The sequence below is a fragment of the Lissotriton helveticus genome, chromosome 4_1 (assembly GCF_964261635.1).
Source record: "Lissotriton helveticus chromosome 4_1, aLisHel1.1, whole genome shotgun sequence".
In the NCBI taxonomy this organism is placed as follows: Eukaryota; Metazoa; Chordata; class Amphibia; order Caudata; family Salamandridae; genus Lissotriton; species Lissotriton helveticus.
The window spans coordinates 1,562,991,136-1,563,008,207 of record NC_136063.1 but is presented as its reverse complement, the minus strand read 5'-3'; the positions used below and the strand labels follow the sequence as shown (position 1 = coordinate 1,563,008,207).

Genomic DNA, 17,072 nt, shown 5'->3' with positions numbered 1-17,072 from the left:
CTCACTCCCAAACTCAAATGCATCCTACTCAATTGCAGATCGGCCCAGAAACACTCCTCCGACATCGCTGATCTCGTCTCAGCAATGGATCTGGCCTAGCCATTCTGACTGAAACGTGGCTTACTGAAGCCTCTACCCCGATAATGGACATATTAGTCCCCCCCAATTATCACATCATTAGACTGGACAGGCCTGGCAAGACGGGCGGGGGAATTGCATGCATTTTTAGGAGCAACCTCTCCGTTACTAAAGCCACCTCCCCCTCCCTTACTTCCTGTGAACTCCTCTGCCTCGATATCACCAGCGAGGGCAAACAAGTTTGTGCTTTGCATCTCATCTATCACCCGCCTGGCGACAACCTCATATTCACCCAACAACTCATGGACACAATCACATCCAATGCCGGACGGCAGATCACCCAAGTCTACCTGGGTGACTTTAATCTCCACTGGAATGATCAGAAAGACACAGCGGTGAATAGTCTCAAAACTTTCCTTAATGCGCTTGACCTCACCCAAATATGTGATAGACCAACTCACGACAAAGGCTCGATACTCGATCTCATCATTGCCAAAGAGGACTCTACCCAACTGGAGGCGATCCAACCCTGCGACTGGTCAGATCACCACATTATCACCTTCTTTATCAATGAAAAAGTTAAACCTAACCCGGCTCAACCCACCAAATCCAAAACCTGGAAAAGGGACATGAAGAATCTTAACCCCACTACCCTCCCTCCCCACGTCGGCAGTCTCCTCCTTCCTCCTTCAGGTGCCTCGGATGTTCAATCACTGACCGACCACTACCTTGACTCTATGAATTCAATAGTCAATGAAGTTGCCCCATTGCAACTGAAGAGAGTCTCCACCAAAATTTCTAACCCCTGGTATGACGGCAGACTCAATGACGACAGGCGTACTCTGCGAATGGCAGAACGTACCTGGAGATCTGACCCCTCACCACTGCATCTAAAAACAAGAGAAATGCCTACTTTAGGAAAATAAAGCGCACAAAGTCGGACTTCTTTAGCCGCCAGCTGGACCAAGCAAAAAACAGGCCAAGAAAACTCTTCGAACTAATCAAGACTCAAACAAAGACACAACCCTTACAATCAAACAGCGCAACAAGCGACACCCCACACTGTGAAGCCTTCTCTGCCTTCTTTAAGCTTAAGACCGACAACATAAGAAATGGCCTCATCATGGATGTAAGCCGATTCCCCAACCACACCAGAATGTCTAACATTCAACCTAAAAACAAGGCATCCTGGCTGTACTTCGACACCTACTCGGAAGAAGCAATACACAAACTGCTCTGCACCTTGAAGCCCTCTAATCATCTCACAGACCCCCCTACCTGCTAATGCAGTAAAAGACTTCATCCCCTTGCTCCTCCCTCTTTGGACCAAAATCATCAACAGCTCCCTTCAACAAGGTCTCATTCCAGACTCCCTCAAGGTGGGGCAAGTCACGCCTATACTCAAGAAACCCACAGCTGACCCATCTGACCTGAACAATTACCGGCCTATCACCAATATCCCCACCCTGGCCAAACTGCTGGAGAAATGTGTCCAACTCCAACTAACAAAACACATTGACCAATTTGACCTCCTCAACCCTCACCAATCAGGCTTCCGAGCGAAACATAGCACGGAAACAGCTATGACACACATAATTGATGACGCCCTCCAAATCCTTGATCGCAATGAGTCCTGCCTCCTCATCCTTCTTGACCTCTCTTCAGCATTTGACACGGTCAAACATGAGAACTTACTGGAGCTGCTAAGCACTAGAATGGGTCTATCGGGAACTGTTCTCAGATGGTTTTCTTCCTTCTTTCATAACCGGTCTCAGAAGTTCAAGATCGACAATGTACTATCTACATCGGTGCCTGCAGATCTAGGTGTTCCACAAGGATCCTCCCTCTCCCCCACACTGTTCAACCTCGTCATGGAACCGCTCGCCACCTTGCTCCAAGCATCCAATGTTCAATTCCATATGTACGCCAATGACACACAACTTTACCTAAAGCTACAATCCCCGGAAGACATCAAACTTCTGAATTCCACACTTAGTAACACTCAATCTTGGTTGGCTGATATCACCTCAAACTAAATGCGCTGAAAACTGAGTTCCTACTCATCTCACCCCCGGCGAAAATTTCCACCACCCAAACTTGGCTCAATAACCTAACAGCACTCAATGTCCAACCTACCATCGTGGACTCGGCGAAATCCCTAGGCATCACACTCGACGCCAAGCTCAACATGCAACAGCACATTACCAAAGCCACAAAAGGAGCTAATTTCCAAATCAACACACTGAGGAAACTTAAGCCCTTCCTCCCTGCCAAAGACTTCCAAACTGCTGTACAAGCTTTAGTCATCCCTCGCATAGACTACGGAATTGTGGCCCTCAGCGGACTCCCGCTATCCACAACAGCACCCCTAAGAGCCTCCCTGAACGCTGCCGCGAGACTCATTACTGGCTCAAGAAAACATTCGCATATATCCCCAGACTTAAAATCTCTAAAATGGCTGCCTTTTGAAGCCAGAATACAGCTAAAAATTGCAGTTATGACACACTCGGCCGTGCACCACAATGCACCCAACTACCTCGCTCAAAAGTTGTCTATATCAGGAGGGTCGAGATCCAATAGAAGTACAAAAAATCTACTCCTGAAACCTCGTAGATTCCGGAAAGAGAAAACATACAAGCGCTCCTTCTAAGGAATGGCACCCAGGATCTGGAATGCGCTCCCTCCGGAAATCATTCAGAAAAGATACTCTGTCCATCACCAACCCCTTTTTGAAATTATTTTGGCCACCATGAGTGTGGAAGGGTATGCTCAGACATGAGTCCCTTGCTCATTGCACCATCAGGATTCAAGCAAGCCGGGCCGAAGACGGCTGTAATGCTAGAAACCGGTCCCCGGAAGCTTGTTTCCTTTCCAGTGAAGAATTGGCTTGGTAGTTTGGTCTGCCCTGTTCCCATGATGTACTGGGCCAGGGACAGACTAATTTGCATATGGCCAGGGTCTGAACTGGGATGGTGCAGTGAGCTAAAAAACGGTGATGGATCAAGCCCTGATCTGTTGACTGGGTAGGAGTGTTCTGATTAACTCAGATACTCTGTCCATCACCACCCCCTTTTTGAAATTATTTTGGCCACCATGAGTGTGGAAGGGTATGCTCAGACATGAGTCCCTTGCTCATTGCACCATCAGGATTCAAGCAAGCCGGGCCGAAGACGGCTGTAATGCCAGAAACCGGTCCCCGGAAGCTTGTTTCCTTTCCAGTGAAGAATTGGCTTGGTAGTTTGGTCTGCCCTGTTCCCATGATGTACTGGGCCAGGGACAGACTAATTTGCATATGGCCAGGGTCTGAACTGGGATGGTGCAGTGAGCTAAAAAGCGGTGATGGATCAAGCCCTGATCTGTTGACTGGGTAGGAGTGTTCTGATTAACTCAGATACTCTGTCCATCACCCCCCCCTTTTTGAAATTATTCCCTCCGGAAATCAGGCTTATCTCCTCCACTGCACTCTTCAAGAAAGAGGTGAAAACAATCCTTCTGGCCAAGATCTCCTGAACTTTATAGGTACTGGATCTGAGACTCTGCATCGCTTTGTATCACTGATCACCTTGCTCTTTGGCACTATACTCCTACTTGATGGTACACTACCCAATATATGATACACTTTGGTTCATTGAATCACCCTCCCCGATGCCCCCACCCAGTGCCTTCTTTATCCTAAGAAATTGGTATAAGCCATCCACACATCCAAGGTTTTACCTGAACCCTCTGTAGTGGGATCAATGACTTGTGCCGTCTTATATTACTTGTTTACCTGATTGTAAATTGATATGTTTCTGTACATTACTGTTATCCTATTATGTTAGTGATTATTATACTGCTCCCATTATCTTGTTCATTCCTGCTACCCCTACCCCTGTCTCTGTGAAGCGCTCTGATATCTGTAAGGATCTTGTTCGCGCTATATAAAACTTTGAATAAATAAATATAAATAAATAAATATTCTTTGATTAGAGGAATACACCGATTGATAATTTAGCAGTGACATCATAACCTTAATAGTTTGTAAAGTCCCTACAGTAGTTTGTCCCATTCAGACCAACAAATGGGACTTACTGGAATGCACAAGGAACTCTGTGTGTTTAAAAAGCAAATTTAGGCAGCTTTCATCCCCTACATTCAGGTGAGTTGGCTACTATTTTATGGGAACACGGAGCCAACTGAAAACTTAGGTGATAGCACTGTTTAATCAAATGAGAATGTTAATTTGGAAGTACACAAAAGGTCACAGAACTAGATAGTGACATACCCGTGATACCTTGCATACATACACGTGTGGTTGAATAAGATGTCGAGGTTGATACTATAGGCCTACAAAACAGTGCAGCCAATACATAGCTCCCTGCTACTACATTATAGGGGTTAAGTGTAGATTTACTATACTTAAATCCACATCCACTTTCATTTGTTTAGAGCTTAGACTGGTCTAGTGGTTGCTATCATTTTGTGATGATTTATATTGTGTGCAACATAGAGATCCAATACCCAGGTATGTACATACTACTTGCAAGAAAATCTCGAACGGAATTTCGTGGCATTTGCCTACTGAAGTATGTTGTCCTCAGAACATGGTCAACAATGCAAATACATTAAAGATCTTCATGTGTGTACTAAAGATATACAACCCAGTGCAGGTGCACTTTATGTGTGCTTAGTGAAGATGCACAACCCAGACTCTATATCTTGAAATGTCTCAGTGAAACTGACCTCAAAAAGCAGATATCAGGGACAACAAAGAGATTCACCTTGTGGTGTATGAAGCCAATGCACCAGTTTTTAATAAGTGTAAAAACATGCAATGACTGCGAGATCGATACTGCCTTGGCAAAGCGGTTAAAATCTCACATGCTTACCCGTTTACCATTCAAAGTGTTCTAGCAGAGTAAACCCTTCGTTTGATTGCCATCTTGAAGCAGTACCCTGCCAGGTGGTATTTGATTCTGATATCTGGAAGACTGTCCTTAATCAGTAAGTACGTCCTATGTCTCGGCACTCATGTATTTTACTCCTGTTCTGATTCTGAATTCTAATATTACTTGGAATATGGGTGCTTACCTATTTTGCCATACATCTGAGCACATTCAAACCAGTTGTATTGAGGCCCTGGTCAAATGGCGGGTGCTGCTGAGCGGAAAACACTGGAAAGAAAGTATGTCCTTTCCACTTCTTATCAGCACTGGTTGTGACTTGAGGAGCATTGAGATTTGTGCTACTGTTAGCATGAAATTCCATGTGCCTCTTATTTCTTGACTAACTACTTTGTTTTAAATTGCCTGAATTAGGCGCACCATTACGCCGCTGCTGTCAGTGATGTGTTATACAAGTAGGAGTGAGCTACCTGCAATGACGTTGTACATCGTGAACAGAATGTAGCAACGCTGTTCTATGTAAACAAAGGCACTTGCGTGGTCAGAATGTATTGCAACAGCCACTTTTTAGAAACAGGCATTGGCATACCATTCCTGTGAATCTATTTCAGCACAGGTGCATCCCACAAGTTTCTTGCACTATGTGGAATGACAGGATGAGAAAAGTTGAAATGTTTTGTTTAAGTGGACCATGACTAATAGACCAGCGCATTCATGTTAATATTGCATCTGGAGTACTCACAAGAGTAAAGCTAATTTAACCCATTACTGAGTTTTAAAGGGAAAATTACGGCGACTGCTCAAAACAAACAACATGTCTAGATCCTGTGGTTAAGGCTTAGTGACTATTATGTGTTTTTGCAGAATACTGCACATATTGTAGTTTCTGCTTCTTTGGAAGGCTAGCAGAATTGTTGTTGCTTATGTTTAGGTGATGAGCCAGAAAGTTAATTTCAGGATTCTAGCCAATACTATGGGCTGGTTATCCAGGTTATGAAGCAAATGGACTAAATTTGGCCGATCAATGGGAAAGCCCACTTTAAGAAGAATTGTTCAATAAATTGTGTTTAGCCTTTGGCCTCTTAGGTTTGCAACTCAAAAGGTTGCATTTTTGATTTTCATATTGTGGGACCATTATCAGGAAGATAAATGTTTAGTTTTTTTGTGGGCCTGGGCAAGAGAACTAAGACCTCTGGGTAGGTACTTGTGATAGATAATTTATCAATTTCCTTGAAGAAAATGGTCCTTAGATTGGATCACCAGGAGCACAAGTTTACGATGTGTTGGAGGTTTGAGATTGAAATTTTATCACAGGGCATTCTCTGCCTTCTTTGCTTTGCACTGTTCAGTTTAATTGGTTCGTCCTGGCCTGGGCAAATATTCTGCAGCCTTTCCTTTTTCTGAAATCGAGTGCATAGTTGAGTTTTTATTCTTATGATCTGTGTGTTTGTACCTCAGTCATTTTGGGAGGTATCTTTTTGGTTTAAGTTTCTTGAGTGCTACTTATTGTGGCTGGGTGTGTCTGTACTGATAATTCATTTGTGTTTTAGGGTAGCCTGTGAAATGTGGTCTTGATATTTAAATTTGTAGGCCTTATTGGTACGTTTGGTCAATAAGGTGGGTTTTTGTGAAATTAACTATTTTCAGTGCATATTGCAAAACCATTCAACATGCATGCTTCTAGTAGAGGTAACCACAGGCTGCTTGGAGGTTGCTGCTGGCATTACTTACAATTTTACCGTTACAAATAACCAAGTTTGAAAGCTCGGCTGTCAGTAGGGAAAATTGGCATTATATCTTTTTGCAAGCAAATGGTTTGGAGGCTCCTGTGTTACTGGAGCACATTGGCATATCAGTGATACCAGTCTCTTTCACAGGACTGTGACTTTGTATGCATTTTCTGAAATTGCATCATCTATATAATTTGAGGGAATTGGAAGACCAAAGAAGTCATTGCTCTGTGTTCTCTCTGGCAGCCATTGCTGCCACTGGCCTCTACTTCCCAGTGTGAAGTGCACAACATAATGATAGGAAAATGAGTGCCTCTTTGATTTGTTACATCTACTATAGGCTAATATGCCATACTGGACAACTTATTTATTCATTTGTCATTAGGTCAAAATCAACACTCAGTACTAAACATTCAGTTTGGCAAGATATGCCTGAATACCTGTGTCACTGACTTGTCCCTGTGTAGAATAGAAGGTGCAGACCCGTATGCAGAGAGCCAGATTTAGGCTAGTTTAAGTGATGTAGTCAATAGGAAGTATTGAATAGGAAAAGTTAAAGTATAATTTGGTGAATGCATGTTTTGTTACAGATATAAATAAATCGCGTGGCCCAAAATTCTACATCTCTTGACACCTTTTAAAGTGAGTGCACACATCACCGATCAATGTTCCTAAAATTTTATTTAAGAATTCAATTTGTCATTCGGTACGAAAACATTTATTTCTACATGCCATTCATTTGTGCTATGGTAAGCTGTATTTGCAAAATGTAAATGCTGAACAACAAATTTTCACTAGGTATGTTTGATATGGTCAACTGACACTTTATTTGTATTTTCATAACAGCTGGCGATTTAACAAATGAACTTGTTCGACATTTTCTTATTGAATGCACCCACAAGGGAGTACGACTGAAAGGATGCCCGAACGAGCCATATTTTGGTAGGTATCATAGGTAAAAGGTAATGGGAATGTTCATGATGGATCAGTTCCGTAAAGAAGCCCACATTCTTCCATTGTTATATTTAAACTATGGGCATTTTCTATGTCTTAACAAGTTCTGGCCAGGTGGGCAAGCCGTAGAGCATGGTGAGGAAAAGTAGTGTTGTTTAGAGACCAGGTAAAGACGGGGTCCTAAAGCCAGCTCTTTGGTGAATCAGCAAAGGAGAAAAAACATGTTCGATGCATGTGGGCTGCTGAATTTATATCTATGCATAGATCGCCGCCTAGTGTTGGGTCCGGATGATTGCACATTGTTGTCCTGGAAGAGTCTTCGAAGTATCACGAGATAGGTGGCTCCTCCCCTGGACTACAGTGCGCATGGGCATCCCCTCCATGCTCAGATTGTTGTTTTCTGCCATTGGGTTCGGATGTACTTATTAACTCAAGTTTGGAATCTATATTAGTTATTCTTTTTCGAGGCCAAAAGGCCTTAGGGGCGTCGGTATTGTCTTTCGTTCGGTGCCTTTTACCTTTCCAGTTCTTTGAACTAGACTTCGGAAGACTTTTTGCCTTTCGACACCAAAGGCCCCTCGACGATCGAAGATGGAACGGAGTCCGTTCAAGCGCTGCCCCGTCTGCAACTCTAAATATCCCCACATCGACGTGCACCCGGTGTGCAACAAATGTCTTTCACCGGAACACGACGAAGACAACTGCATGGCCTGTTCGAAATTCAGGTCCAGGAAAACTCTCCGTCTTCGACGCGCTGCACGACAGTCGGCGCGAGAATCGGCACTGGACCCGGAGAACATCTTCGGTGGTGACGACGAAGAACATGGACAAGAAGAGGATCCAGAGCACTCGGATCCTGCGTCAGAGCCAGACTCCACCTACAACGAGGACGAGGAAGAACTCTACGTCCATGATGAAGACATCGTCGAGGTAGGAGACGACGTACAACCTATCGGAGCCGTCGATGACGACTCAAGCGAGGAGCTAGGCCCAACCGCAGTAGCGGGGCCTCATGAAGACTCTTCCACGGCTCAGGTCGAGGCATCGCCGAAAGGCCTTAGCCAAGATCTTCAACACCGTTCTCTAGTCCCGCTTCAAGGCCCGACTAAGAACATTTCCAAAGAGCCAACGGTCGATCGACCACCCTCAGTGGAGAAATCGAAACCGAAACCAAAAGACAATAAATCAAAGCCGACACTGGTTAAAAAAACATCGACTCGACGACTTCGGACCATTCCAAGTCGAAATGTGCGCTCGACCCCTCGGGGTCGAAAGGGGGCATCGAACCGAAGATCGGATCGACTACGTCTGTGTCAGCAGTAAAACACGTCATGCTCCCGTCGACGTCGACTTCTGGCTCCAAAGATGGCGACTCTTCCGAAGGACTCGAGGCCCAAAAGACCATCGATCCGAAGACGAAGAAGCCACTGTTGGTCAAGGCCTTCGACCCGAAGCCGAAAGTTGGATCGAAAGACCCGACTGCGTCGAAGCCCAAGGGCGTTCCTGCTGTGCAGCAACGGCTCGAATCGATGCACAGCCTCAAACGCACTGAACTGTCGAAGTCGGTCGAATCAAAGGCACCAACTCCATCGAAGAAAGTCAGTCCGTCGCCGATGCTTATGGCGCCGATGAAGTTCGGACTACCCCCAACAGCACGGCCTAAACCTGTTCCACATACACAGGCTACCGACTCTTCCAAGTCGACGTCGGTTGCCGCAACCACTCAGCCTCGGTCAGAAGACATTGTGTTCCAGCCACCGTCCCACGACAACCAGTCGAAACTCTACATCGACTCCGAATCGGGTCGACTCACCATTTACAAGCGTAAGATCAGGCCTGAAGCGCCTATGGAACATTATAAGATACCACTAAAGAAAAAGAGAGTCTCTACCACCTCTCCTGTTCTTTTTGAGCCCATGCAATCATATGGTCAGGACTATACCTACTCTCCCACAAATGTCACTGAGGATGTGGAAGAAGGGGACAATGAGGCCCAGTTTAACTATCCCATGGATACTGATCAAGATGAGTCCCAGCCGTGGGCTGACACTGTGGACCCTGCTGAGCCACACACCACCCCTGATACTCTTTCGTATGCTATCAAGCCTTCGCCTACTGAAGATACTGCTGCGTTCAACGCACTGATTGAGACGGCGGCACATAACCATGACGTAGATATGCACGCTGACCCAGTGGAGGAAGACTTTCTTTTTGATACGTTCTCCACATCGGAAAGGTCTATAAAAACTCTGCCTATGCTCAAAGGTGTGCTCAAACATGCAAGTGACATTTTTAAAGAGCCCACTAAAGCAAGGGTGGTGAACCCAAGAATTGAGAGGAAGTACCGGCCTGCGCCCGTGGACCCTACCTACATCAAGGGCCAACTCCCACTGGACTCATTAGTGGTGGCTAATGCTCGCAAAAGAGCGAACTCTCAGACAACGGGTGATGCTCCTCCTCCGGACAAAGAGTCCAAGATCTTGGAGGCCTCTAGAAAACATGTGGCAGCTCAAGCTGCTAATATTTGGAGAATCTCCAATACCCAGGCCCTGTTAGCAAGATATGACAGGGCACACTATGACACGTTAGAGCAGTTACTGCAACACCTGCCAGATGCCTATAAGGAAGGGGCAGAAATGCTTATTCAAGAAGGGAAGTTAATCTCCAACGCGTCCATTAAGTGCGCGTTGGATGCAGCCGACACAGCAGCTAGGGCCATAAACACTAGCGTTATGCTCTGGAGGCATGCCTGGCTCCGCATCTCTGGATTTAAGTCGGAGATCCAAACTACCCTGCTCAATCAGCCAGTAAACCCTGACTTCCTGTTTGGTCCGGAGGTGGACACCACTCTTGAAAAGATTAAAAAAGACACTGAAACTGCGAAATCCATGGGAGCTCTGCAGTCTCAGCAGTTCAGGGGCGGTTCCTTTCGTCGCTCCAGTAACAGTGGAGCCTCAAGAGGACAAGCGTCGCAACAAGCCCAGTACACCAAAGGGGGCACACAAACCACCTATAACAAGAACAATAGGGGTGGATACCGTGGGAACAGCAGCAAGGGCAGAGGACGTGGAAATAATAATACCAGGTCCTCCACCACTAACAAGCAGTGACGTCTTGTCACTGCCCCCCGACCATATAACACCAGTCGGGGGGAGACTCCAGCAGTACCTGCCAGTCTGGGAAAGCATTACCACGGACAGGTGGGTGAGACAACTTATACAGCACGGTTATTGTCTAGAACTGACCTCCACTCCACCCAACATACCCCCAAGGCACCGTCCTATGTCCGCCGAGCACATGCACTTATTGCAGCAGGAAGTCATATCCATGCTGCAAAAAGGCGCCATAGAACTCGTGCCTTTAGAACAGCAGGGTACATGGGTGTACTCACTGTACTTCTTAATCCCAAAGAAAGACGGGTCTCTACGGCCCATTCTAGACCTCAGGCCTCTAAACCAATACATCCTGTCAGAACACTTTCACATGCTAACGTTACAGCAAGTTCTGCCGTTGCTAAGTCAAGGAGATTTCCTAGCAACATTAGATCTAAAGGATGCCTACTTCCACATTCCCATTCACCCCAGTCACAGGAAATATCTCAGGTTCACCATCAACAACCAGCATTACCAGTTCAAAGTCCTGCCTTTCGGGGTCACTACGGCCCCCAGAGTGTTTACGAAGTGCTTAGCGACAGTTGCCGCGCATCTTCGGCGGCAACACATCCATGTCTATCCGTATCTGGACGACTGGCTTGTACAGGCAAAGTCAGCCCAGCAGTGTGCCGACCACATGTCCCGCACAATTCACCTCCTACACAGTCTGGGATTTTCGCTCAATTACCAAAAGTCCCATCCTCAACCCGCACATGTACAGCAGTACCTAGGCGCGGAAATAAACACGCTCGCTGCCACAGCGCAACCAAACTCAGCGAGAGTCAACAGCATGCGAGTGCTCATTCAAAAATTCAGGCCACAACACTCACTCCCGGGGCAGGTGTTCATGCAACTAATAGGCATGATGGCCTTCTGCATCTTTATAGTCCCCCAAGCGAGGCTACATATGCGTCCGCTTCAGGAATGCTTGGCACGCCAGTGGAACCAGGCTCATGGACAGCTGAAAGACCTAGTGTTGGTGACCGGTCGTGCATACAACTCTCTGCATTAGTGGAACACACAAAACCTTTGCAGGGGACGACTGTTCCAAGAGCCTGTGCCACAGATAGTACTGACGATGGACGCATCTCTCCAGGGCTGGGGAGCGCATGTCCGCCACTATACAGTGCAGGGGCTATGGACACCGCAACAGCAGGAAATGCACATCCACCTATTAGAACTGATGGCAATATTCATGGCAATGAAGGCATTCAAGTTGCATCTCTGCAATAAAGTCGTGTTGATCCGGACGGACAACATGACTGTCATGTATTACATCCAGAAGCAGGGAGGGACACACTCCCCACAATTGTCACACCTAGCGCAGTGCATGTGGAAGTGGGCCATTCAGAGGAACGTGTTCCTCATGGCGGAACACCTCCCGGGCAAGGACAACCAGATGGCGGATCTGCTCAGCAAACACAGCCACCAAATGCACGAGTGGGAGTTACATCCCTCGGTGCTCCAGCCATATTTCCAGCAGTGGGGTCATCCAGAGATAGACCTCTTCGCCACACACGAAAACTCAAAATGCCGCGCCTTCGCCGCCAGGTTCCCACACCCGCAGTCTCAGGGCAATGCGATATGGATGTATTGGTCGAACAAATTTTTCCTCCAGCACCACTCATACCGCTAGTGGCACGCAAACTGAGCCAGCACTCCATGACGCTCATCCTAGTTGCTCCAACGTGGGCAAGACAGGCATGGTACACCACGTTCCTAGAACTTTCCGTGGTTCCCCACCAGCGCCTAAGACTCACACCCAGCCTCCTCACTCAGAGCCATGGAGACATTCAGCACCCAGATCCGCAGCAGTTGAGCCTTGCAATATGGCTCCTGAGGTCATAGAGTTTGGCTACCTCCACCTGCCTCCTGCCTGTATGGACATCATAAAGGAGGCTAGGCGTCCTACCACCAGGGCCTGCTACGCAGCAAAATGGAAGCGTTTTGTTATCTATTGCTCCAATAATAACATAAATCCACTTGATGCTTCCACGCAAAACATCATATGTTATTTGCTGCACCTATACAGGTGTAACCTAGCGTATAGTTCCATCAGGATACATTTAGCAGCAATGGCGGCTTATCTTCAAAATAGACAGCACCTATCCCTTTTTAGAGTGCCAGCCATTAAAGCATTTGTGGAGGGACTAAAAAGGGTCATTCCTCCAAGACACCCGCCTTCGCCGGTCTGGAACCTCAACATAGTCCTCACCAGGCTCATGGGCCCACCATTTGAACCTCTCCACTCTTGTGAGATACAATTTCTCACATGGAAAGTGGCTTTTCTAGTCGCAATTACGTCACTACGACGAGTTAGCGAGCTGCAAGCCCTCACTATTCAGGAACCTTTCATTCAAATTCATGCGAATAGGTTTGTGCGGCGCACCAACCCCAAGTTTATGCCCAAGGTAGTTTCACAGTTCCACATTAACCAAACTATCGAACTACCTGTATTCTTCCCAAATCCTGATTCAGTGGAAGACAGAGCACTACACACACTTGATGTTAAAAGGGCTCTCCTGTATTACATAGACAGAACTAAAGACTTCAGGAAAACTAAACAACTATTTGTTGCATTCTCTCCACAACACAAAGGCAATCCGATTTCTAAATCAGGTATAGCCAGATGGATTGTTAAGTGCATCCAGATCTGTTATCAAAAGGCTAAACGCACGTTGACAGTTCCCCCAAGAGCGCATTCCACACGCAAATTGGGGGCATCCATGGCTTTCCTAGGTAACATTCCTCTAGAGGACATATGTAGAGCAGCTACATGGACCACCATAAACACATTCACCAAACACTACTGCGTGGATGTACACTCAAAACAGCAAGCTGCTGTAGGTCAGGCTGTTCTCAGAACTCTCTTTCAGACTGCTGCAGCTGGCACGGGCAACCGCCAATAAGGAGGGTACTACTATTTATTCTATGCATAGATATAAATTCAGCAGCCCACATGCCTCGAACGGAATATGCTACTTGCCAGTATGCATCTGTTCTTGGCATGTAGGGCTGCTGACATTTATATCGCCCGCCCTCCTCCCCGGTGCCTGTCGCAGCTGTAGCATTCACACTCATTCTAACGCATGGTCATCACTTACTATATCACACTCCATCTCTGCCACAATGGCGAAAAACAATCTGAGCATGGAGGGGATGCCCATGCGCACTGTAGTCCAGGGGAGGAGCCACCTATCTCGTGATACTTCGAAGACTCTTCCAGGACAACAATGTGCAATCATCCGGACCCAACACTAGGCGGCGATCTATGCATAGATATAAATGTCAGCAGCCCTACATGCCAAGAACAGATGCATACTGGTAAGTATCATATTCCTTAGTTCCAGGCGTGGCATATGAATAAAGGAATGCTCAAAGTGGAGAGAAAATGACTATCCCCAGATATGTATTTAATTTAGTCAGTTGATCGATGACTGCGCAGCCAGCCGCTGGCAAAAGGGAAAGTTTGCATGCATCAAAATTCTCTTGTAATCTCGTCTTTGCCAGGGTCTTCACAGTTTTCTGAGGTCTCAAGTTTTCAGAGTGATCATAGAGTGTCTTGCATTTTTATTGAGAACTGTGGGCGTGTTAGATTAATCATAACTAGTATTACGGGAGTAGGGTTCATGTGAAGTTCACTGCTCGGAACGCATTGGCAGAGGCTTTGTTTTAATAATATGCGAGCAATGTGAGTGGTGTGCAGAAATATCACATTTTCTTTCATGGGATCTCATGTTTCGTTATGTCTTGGATGCTAAATGTTTTTAACTTAAAAAAAGACCCTCAAATCGCATACGGAAAGCATGGTCAGATAAGTTGTGGCTTTGCATGACTTATACTCAAACGCAGAAAAACACTTGGCGGTCATCCTCTTATTATTTTCAGAGGTGGCTGAAAATATTTGTCTGAGCTGATTAATTTATTATTCAACTAAGATGTCAATTAGCAAACAAACATGGTAGTTTGCAGCAGAGGTTAGCTGTAAACGCCACTAACCTAAGTACTCTGCCTACGGTGGTGAGCAGTTGTGTGGAAGTATCTATAAACATCCTATTTGCCTTTCTTTTCTTAAACTTGCTTCCCAGTTTTCCCTACCTTTTTTCGGATAAGTTGCTTCGATGTTCGTCCATTGTTGTAGTACTTAAGGAAAACTCCACTACACCTACTTGCAGCCTTTTCTTCTCACCAGAAAGTGATCCTATGATAAAACTGCATTTCTCCTAATATACTTCACTCCCCTTGTTTTCACGTAAGGGAATACAAAGGCGGAAGGAGATTGTGAGACCTTTTCACTTGACCTGGAGCACCAGGTGGTTACTGTGCAGTATCCACATTGAATACTGTTGTTTGGCATTGTTGTCCCAGTACTATTTGAATACCAAATGAATAAGCAACACTTGCATATTTGGCTTTCCTACGCGTGAGAGCGAGCTTTCAAAGTTAGGTCAAGGATGTTGCGAAGTGGGATCTAAGCAAAGATAAAGCATGACAGTGTAATAACTCTGGATAAACTCAGTGTTTGGCCAGATCTATATCTCCTAATGCACATAGAATCCTAACTTGAGGGTGGTTGGGGGTGCATTGTGGAGTGAAGCCTAAGAAATGTGTGCCATGACTCCTAGCCCCCATGCACATTTTCTTCTGCCTACTAGGCCCCGGCAGGATTAATGCTGCCACCAGTCACTCCATACTACACTTTTTGGCCCCTGACAAAACTTGAGTAATTATGCTCTGTTACAAATCTATTCCTGCAGCTTAGAGTTTATACTTCGTTGGTGCAAATCAGTCGTAATCTCAAAACTCACATTTTAATAATCTGTTTAGCATGCAAAATGGTATCGCTCTCCCCCCTCACTCACTGTGATGTTATTTTCACATTCCGTCTATGTCTGTGTATAGTTATTGTCTTCAGTTCACCATGTAAGCTTACCAGCATCGCCTCACATTTTGGCTACTTATGCTGTTATGTACAGTGCTCTTCAAGCCTTTGGGGCTCTGATTATGCTATATAAATATCTCAAACAGGATCGACTAAATTGACTAAGTATTGAGCATTTACTGTACTTAGTATTTTTACTCCTCAATTGTTCGATTGTCCGAAAGGTTTGGCTTGCAGTAATTTCTTAAAATGTAAATATTTCAGCTGAGTGAGACTCAAAAATGTATTCCAAAGCTTTTTGCACCTTTGTTTCCAAGGATCTGCCTCCCCTATGTTGTCTTTTGAACATCTATCTGTATACATTATTTGATTTTACTGATCTGAGATTCAGTGTTGAAAAACATCTTTTACATTTGTTTGTGGCTTATGTTCTAGCATTGTTTTGTGCATGATCCTGGCTGCCAAACGGTGCTCCTGCAGTTCTTTTAATGCAGTTATGATGTTGTCATGTTTTTCGCAGTTTAGAACATTTGTGAATTGATTTGAATATCTGCATCCTGTGCATGAATGTCTTGAAAAGGCCAGTGTAGCTCTTATTGCAGTAGTCGGTTAAACAACGAGTAGCAATCTTGTTATAGTAACAGAATAGTTTGATTAAAGGAATGGTATGACTATGAGAAGCATTGTCTGGTGGAAGTTGGTACTATTAGACAAACCCATCCATTTATGTGGAGGGACACTTTACTCATGTAATATGCATAGTATATTCAAATCTTAAGAGGTTTTTAAAGGTTTTGAAATGCACAAGCATTTAGAACAAAGAAATGGAAACATCATACTGATGCACATAACTACTTGCTTTATTCATGGGGGCGTTTCTGTGGCTTCAGTGGCGTGAAAGGGGAATTGTCATGGGAATTTAGTGTGAATGCTCTGAACGCCCAGGCAATTAAAACATTCCCACTTTTAAACACATGTACATCACTGACTAATCCAGTTGCAGGTGTTGTAGAAAGGATAGGTGCAAATCACTTGGTAGTTCTAGAAAGAAGTGTTATTCAAGCATAAAATCCCATGTCTCAAAAAATACATTAATCAAAAGAAAAATGTGCGTTCAGAAATCCCCTAACATACTTATAGGGAAACAAGCGTGTATCAGCTTTATTATAGAACTGTGTGCATTTACATAGCAAATTTACAGTATACGAAAGTTAGATATGTGACTAAGCCAGAAAGATTGAGAGTTCCCCATAGATGTGCAAATTACATCTATGCATAGGCATGACATCGTATGTCCAAATTCATTTTTTTCCGATTATAAGCATATAATCATTAAAAAATAAATGCATAATATAAAATTCATTAAAATCCATAAAAAGTACATGGGGGGGCA

General features: G+C 45.1%; 1 protein-coding gene across 6 annotated transcripts in view; it reads left to right on the top strand.

Moving 5' to 3' along the window:
- The window catches only part of TNS3 (tensin 3), an 851,445-nt gene that overhangs the window by 816,825 nt on the left and 17,548 nt on the right, over positions 1 to 17,072 (top strand). For all 6 annotated transcript variants that reach the window (XM_078688177.1, XM_078688176.1, XM_078688179.1 and 3 more), the window contains one exon: positions 7,538 to 7,633. In XM_078688177.1, the coding sequence (XP_078544303.1) occupies positions 7,538 to 7,633 (96 nt within the window). The remainder of the gene's footprint in view (positions 1 to 7,537; positions 7,634 to 17,072) is intronic.